Genomic DNA, 7,500 nt, shown 5'->3' on the forward strand with positions numbered 1-7,500 from the left:
CATAACAATTTGGGCAGTCAGAACTGTAAATAAGTACACGTCCGGCGGATCACAAATTGATATTGAATTGAGTACTTTTAGTATTTCCATTATTCACTTATCGAACTCTGAATTTAAAAAGGCTAATCAAAATTTTGGCCAAAAAGCTCGCCCATCAAATATCGATCAATTAGAATAACCCCCGCCCCCCCCCCCCCATCTTGGCAAATATTCTCAACCCTAGGACTTCTTCGCAAATCCCAGATTTCATTTTAATCGATCGATATTTGAGGGAGGAGTTTTCTGGCCAAAATCTAAAATACGAGTTTGTTTGGGTTTTTTTTTTCAGAGTACGGCAGAACTAAACCACGTCGGGCTACCTGTAGTTTTGACTCGAGTCTGGAATATGATATGGGTCGAGTTGAATTTCCATTGGAGCTCATAGTTTTCATCCAGCTTGTCATAATAGGGGAAATTATCCGGGGTCAATGCACCTGTAAAGTGAATTAGCAGTAGAATTACAAGTAACAGTATTTTACTTTTGAAAAAATATTCTTCTCATATGATTTAACCAACATTTGCAGCCCATACAGGTGGTGTAAGAACAGCGTATTACATTTAATCAATCTCTCTCTCTCTCTCTCTCTCTCTCTCTCTCTCTCTCTCTCTCTCTCTCTCTCTCTCTCTCTCTCTCTCTCCTCTCTCTCTCTCTCTCTCTCTCTCTCTCTATCTATCTATCTATCTATCTTATCAGTAAACCGATTTTCCCGCTAAATGTGCATGGCTATGTCGTCCAGTAATATGACACTAACTTTGGACCGGAAGGCCGAGCGTTCGAGTCCCGCTATGATCGACGCAGTTGAATTCTTAGAAAAGGCTCAAATCACATTCTTTTACTGTACTCAGGAGTAAAATGAGTAGACCGTTAACAGCGTTGAAAAACATGTGTAATATCTCCTAACAGACGTCATGTTTCGTCCTACACCATAAGAGTTGTTGATGTCTAGGTACTCTTGTAAAGCGATTTGAGAACGTTTAGTAGATATGCGTTATTATATATGATATGCTCAAGTTTGAAGATATTTTTATTCTGACATTGAAAAGAGTGCATTATTATATTGTTTGCATAAAATATTTTAGAACTTGAGTTTTTATATAGCACGACATATTCCACTAAAGAAAGAGCTTTACTATGGTAAAGCAAGAAAGAATACTGAACATGTAGGAAGTAACATGACGCCTGTAAGGGGATATTATTATTACTTAACTTGTCGGACGAGACGCGACGCCTTACGCTGTGATATCTCATGACACTGCACATATGACATGGTTGGTTATGGCACTCTCTTTCAGATAGGAATGTTCTGGGTTCGAGTGCCAGAGCATAGTTGAGTCCTTAGAATAAGCTCTTTACTCGCATTCTCTCACCGTACTCAGGGTTAAATGTGTGCCTGGCCGTTAATAGCGTTGTAGATATTTGTATGAAAAAAAAATGTAGTTTCACCGAACAGACGTCATGTTTCGTCTTATATCTTAAGTGCTGCTCTTGACTAGGCAACTCTTGGAAAGCGATTTGAGCACGTTACGTGGATATTGTGCTATATATTAGCTGACGTGTTTTGTTATTATAATTATAGATAATATGAAGGTATTTGTTATGGTTTTTTTCCCATCCGGGTTTATGAGTAATTCCCAATAAACTATATTATCTATCGGTTACCATAATGAGTACTCACCGTCAGTAGTTGGTGAACTTTTAGGACCGTAAGGACCTCCACTGCTGGATCCGCTGGTTAATCTATGAGTGTCTATTGCACTGAAAACACAGGAGCAGCTCACAGACAGGAGGACCAACAAAGAAATGGCAATTAACGTATCCATGGCTGGGTTGATGTGCTAAAGATAAGATGTCAGTGACGTTAATGATTCCAATGTTGACGTCAACAATGATGATGGTGATGATGATGAGGAGGAGGAGGAGAAAGAGGAGGAGGAGGAGGAGGAGGAGGAGGAGGAGGAGGAAGATGTGCCTATTGGACTGAAGAGGCCTCAAAGGCAGGTCACTTCCAATCAATAGGTCTCACAGTCCAACAACGAGATTTGATGTTTGATGTAGTGGAAAAATAACTGTCAATAATATTTTGTTTGAAAACCTGACAACGACGACGACGTCGGTACTGATGGTGATTATGATTGATGATGATGATGATGATGATGATGATAATGATGATGATGATGATGATGATGATGATGATGATGATGATGATGATGATGATGATGACGGCAGTAGTGGTGATGGTAATGGATGTGGTGATGATGGTGGTGGTAGTAATGGTTATGGTTGTGGTGGCGGTGGTGTTGGTGATGACAGAAAAAAAATGGTTATGCGGTTCAGTTAAATAATCGCAATACCTGCCCCAAGGAACAGAAAAAAAACACACACTTATGAACAATGAAGATGGCGTCGCTCAGTAGCCCCCCCCCCCTTCTCTCTCTCTCTCTCTCTCTCTCTCTCTCTCTCTCTCTCTCTCTCTCTCTCTCTTAGTATTTCTAGACAGCTTGTTGGTGATTAATTCTCACTAAATTATATCAATCAAACTATAAACGTTCCATATTATACACAGTTTTGTGTGTTTGTACGTTTAATTTGGCTTGCGGCGGTTTTGAGAATTTTACTAAAACGCAGAGCATCACTACTCATCAAACTTACACAAGTGGTATTACACATTGTTATGCGATTAAGTCAAGGTGCAAATATTTGAAGGTCTGATAATTGAACGAAATTATGGACTTGATTTAACATTGCTGTTTGGACAGTGTGTTGCGATGGTTTTAGTGTTTTTTTTTCTATTGTGAGCCATTATCAATTTGGGTTATCAGACCTGCCAAAAAGGGCTCGTTGGTTGGGTAAAATACTTCTGCCCGCCAGTTAAAAAAACACAAACACACAAATCTAAGAGTCACTCTAAACGTCATCACCTAACTGGTGGTCCTAAAACAATACTGAGTTTGCGCCCTAATTTCATCATAAAAGTTCTGTCCACTGGCAGGTGGGTTTATATCGCTTCCAGATGTCCTGAGATTTTTGAACAATCAACGATTGCTCTTTTGACTTGTCTACATGTCTCAGCTCATCCCTTGATTTTTGATCAGGGTACATGTTGTGTAACTTCAAAGCCCATGGTTGTGTAATACCAACAGCAATGTCGCTTGGACCACGGGCCTTGTATGTATAGTTACGTCAAGATATGAAGTGAATAGAAAAGTGCCAGAAGACAATAGAGAATAAAAATTATTCGCGGCGGTGGTGGGGTTTGAACCTGCGACCTTATTGGTACGACAACTCCGCCTGGCAGGTGAGAGCGTGGCTCTACCGTGTGAGCTATCCACAAACACAAAAATATTCGTTTCAAACTCAAAGTCATTACTAGATCCCTCTCTCACCCACTTCTTGAGACCGCCGATTCGTTCGTACACCACCATCGCGAATAATTTTGACCAGCAGTTAAGCTTAATAGCCAATATTCTCAACACAAACATATAACATAGAAACGATTGAGACATTGAGTATGCTCCGGTGTATGGGGTGAATTTTTAATTCAGAAAAGTGAGTGGAGCAGGCACTTATGTTGGTAACAACAAGATATGAAGTGAATAGAAAAGTGCCAGAAGACAATAGAGAATAAAAATTTTTCGCGGCGGTGGTGGGGTTTGAACCTGCGACCTTATTGGTACGACAACTCCGCCTGGCAGGTGAGAGCGTGGCTCTACCGTGTGAGCTATCCACGAACACAAAAATATTCGTTTCAAACTCAAAGTCATTACTAGATCCCTCTCTCACCCACTTCTTGAGACCGCCGATTCGTTCGTACACCACCATCGCGAATAATTTTGACCAGCAGTTAAGCTTAATAGCCAATATTCTCAACACAAACATATAACATAGAAACGATTGAGACATTGAGTATGCTCCCGTGTATGGGGTGAATTTTTAATTCAGAAAAGTGAGTGGAGCAGGCACTTATGTTGGTAACAACAAGATATGAAGTGAATAGAAAAGTGCCAGAAGACAATAGAGAATAAAAATTATTCGCGGCGGTGGTGGGGTTTGAACCTGCGACCTTATTGGTACGACAACTCCGCCTGGCAGGTGAGAGCGTGGCTCTACCGTGTGAGCTATCCACGAACACAAAAATATTCGTTTCAAACTCAAAGTCATTACTAGATCCCTCTCTCACCCACTTCTTGAGACCGCCGATTCGTTCGTACACCACCATCGCGAATAATTTTGACCAGCAGTTAAGCTTAATAGCCAATATTCTCAACACAAACATATAACATAGAAACGATTGAGACATTGAGTATGCTCCGGTGTATGGGGTGAATTTTTAATTCAGAAAAGTGAGTGGAGCAGGCACTTATGTTGGTAACAACAAGATATGAAGTGAATAGAAAAGTGCCAGAAGACAATAGAGAATAAAAATTTTTCGCGGCGGTGGTGGGGTTTGAACTCTATTGTCTTCTGGCACTTTTCTATTCACTTCATATCTTGTTGTTACCAACATAAGTGCCTGCTCCACTCACTTTTCTGAATTATAGTTACGTCACAATCTCAACGCTCGTGTATTCCTTAGTAAGGCTGGACTCACAATCTAAAAAAACGAAATCTGTGTTTTTAAACTCTTGAATCAAACGAGGTACATGAGCGCGTTCGTCTCATTGAGAAATGAACAATGATATATAAGTCAAGAACATCGACCAGAAAATAAGGAAATGATCACAAAATTATAAAATTTGAGAAAGATATTTTCAAAATCAAATCTATTACAAAAAGGGTTTCGTTTCATGTATAATATCAATTCTTTTCAAAGGTGTTATATGAAACCAGTCGCCTTTAAAAGGTATTATGTCGGGATGGTTGAATTGCTTTTAATTGAGTTTAAAGTGAAAATAATTGAGATTATATAAGCATAGAGATGTTTTATTGAATAGATTAAATACAAAACAATTCCATGATCAGAGAAAATCAAAAATGTAATATTTCTGACAATGAAAAGTTAGATTTACTTTTCGGCGTCGTCAGTTCTCATTTCAGTTGGAGGCCGTGAGGCATATCATCTTTTTTATTTGATACTAGTCGAGAACACTTGTATTTGCGGGGAAATGAAGGCCATTACGAACATGCACTCCATCCGTCTTTTTTATCTATTATACGACTGGATTGTGAAATTACCAAGATCGAGACGGATCTTTTGAGCCATCAACAATCCAAATCGATCTGATAATTAAGTCTGTAGGTGCGTGCAACTGGACCTGGCAAAAGGGCGGCCAGATGGCGATTCGCAAAGGACCGATCATTATTTCCTAGCAGATTATATAAATAATCATTTGAGTGAACGGATGATAGAATTACCCTTAATTTAGGTAAGGTGTGCAGGTTACTCGTTCATCAATCTGTAAAAAATAGTTATATAATATTTAGATTTGCCAGTAATTCTGTGCTCGTTGCCAAAAATTTAACATGGGTTGTACGGAAGAATTTTGACCCCAACCCTTTTAAAAGTATAGATTATAACAACGTTTAGCTTTAGTCAACGCAAAAGTGTTAACTCTATTCATTTCCAAATCCGTTTTACAGTTGTGGCCAAAAGTTTAAAACCAAGCTTTGAAAAACTCTCATCTAGCTATTTTTTTCATTTTTCGCACCGTGCTCTCTGGTGCAGCAGAGGAAATTAACCCATTTCAATAAAAGATGTTTATTCTGCAATTTTAATAGCTGACAGCAAAGGCTAATGTTCATATTGACATTCTGGAGCAATTTATAGTCACCTGATTGAACTTTGTGGACAGCACAAAACTGGGCAAAAATCCATCCATTTCTGTTAGGGTTCAAATTATGACATTATTCAATGAAGGGTACACAGAACGTGACATATCATGCAAGATTGGGTGCAGCAAGACTGCAGTGCATAATGCTATTCAAACGTACCAACCAGAAGGCATTTTTTTCAGACAGAGACAAGACTGGCCGCCCAAGGAAAGCTTCTCCCAGAGCTGATAGGGTCATTAGGACAATGATTTCGAAGAATCCTACAGCCTCATGCTAAAACATTTGATCTGTGCTCATGTAATGTGGTGTTGATGTCAGTTGTCGGACAGTCTCAAGACGTTTGACTGATGATTTCGGCTCGCGATCTCACAAACCAGCTTGAAACCCAGGCTGACACGTATTATGAAACAGGAACGATTGGCGTTTGTGTCAAAGCACAAACATTGGACTGAAGAGCAATGATGTAACGTCATGTTTTCAGACGAATCAACTGTGCAACAGTTTGTTGTTAGTAAATATATGGCGAGAAGACCAACTGGTATACGGTATGATGAAAGTATACAGTCCAGACGATAAAACAACCGCCAAGCCAAATGATTTGGGGAGCCTTTTCCAAGTCAGGAACTGCCGGTCTATATTTTTTGGATCCTAGAACAACGATGAATGGTCAAAAACGCCTGGAACTACTGAAAGACAAACTACACTCTAATCTGAAGCCACACCAGTGTAATATATTCATGAACGACGGTGCCCCTTGCCACAGAGCAAATATTGTTCAGGACTTTATTTCGAAGAACAAGGTTACGACCTTGGAATGGCCCGGAAACAGTCCAGATCTGAATCAGATAGAGAATATGTGGCACTACATGAAAAAAATAAGAGTGCAGACAAACAGCCAGCGAACAGCAAAGCCCTTGTTGAAGCAATCAACGATGTTTGGAGTCAAGAGATTTCTCCAGAATACTGCCAAAGCCTGATTTCCAGCATGCCTCGATGGTTCAAAGCTGTCCTCAAAGCAAAAGGTGAGTATACAGAATGATGAAATATGGTTCAAAGATTCTGTAAAAGTATTAAATAATATTTTTAATCATTTGAAGTAAGTTTTTGTTTTTTTTCCATTGTTTCACAAAGTTTACATTTAATGTTTATTAATCAATTTATTTTGGTCTTAAACCTTTGGCACTGACCGTATGTACATAGTATTAAACTGTCATGAGTTGACCTTTGAAGATGACACAGAATTATCCAGTTAAATGCCGCACTCTGGAACAAAAACTTGTAATTAAAAATTTGGCCAGAAAAACTCGTCCTTAAATATCGATCGATTTAAATGACCCTCATCTTGGCAAAAACTCTTAAATCTGGAATTTTTGCAAAGTCCCAGGTTTGAGAGTTTTTGCCAAGATAAAGCTCATTTAAACCGATAGATATTTGAAGGACGAATTTTCTGGCTAAATTTTTAAAAACATTTTTTCCAAGGCACGGCAGTTAAACTAGTTAAAATCAGAACATCATGGGATGCCTGCAGTGCGCTCCCTGTGATTAAATTAATTATGCCGCGTAGTCCGCTTGATTGCACTTGTCCTTGGAAGGAGGCACACCACACCGTGCGCTAAAGTGAGCTTAACTATGCATCTATTGTGCTTGATTGCCCTTTGCCTTTGACAAACTACATCTGCCAAGCACAATTA

General features: G+C 39.3%; 2 protein-coding genes across 3 annotated transcripts in view; one reads left to right on the forward strand and one right to left on the reverse strand.

The window, feature by feature from the left end:
* Positions 1 to 7,500, forward strand: part of LOC144980098 (putative deoxyhypusine synthase) — a 196,978-nt gene that overhangs the window by 60,500 nt on the left and 128,978 nt on the right. The window lies entirely within an intron of this gene.
* The window catches only part of LOC144980191 (uncharacterized), a 122,380-nt gene that overhangs the window by 34,713 nt on the left and 80,167 nt on the right, over positions 1 to 7,500 (reverse strand). The window contains exons 19-22 of the mRNA XM_078927765.1: positions 6,703 to 6,868; positions 5,393 to 5,426; positions 1,716 to 1,875; positions 360 to 473 (exon numbers count right to left, since the gene is read on the reverse strand). Coding sequence (XP_078783891.1) covers positions 360 to 473; positions 1,716 to 1,875; positions 5,393 to 5,426; positions 6,703 to 6,868 — 474 coding nt within the window. The remainder of the gene's footprint in view (positions 1 to 359; positions 474 to 1,715; positions 1,876 to 5,392; positions 5,427 to 6,702; positions 6,869 to 7,500) is intronic.

The sequence above is a fragment of the Berghia stephanieae genome, chromosome 9, assembly GCF_034508935.2.
Source record: "Berghia stephanieae isolate SIO BIC M18660-M18661 chromosome 9, UCSD_Bste_1.3, whole genome shotgun sequence".
NCBI classification, from domain to species: domain Eukaryota; kingdom Metazoa; phylum Mollusca; class Gastropoda; order Nudibranchia; family Aeolidiidae; genus Berghia; species Berghia stephanieae.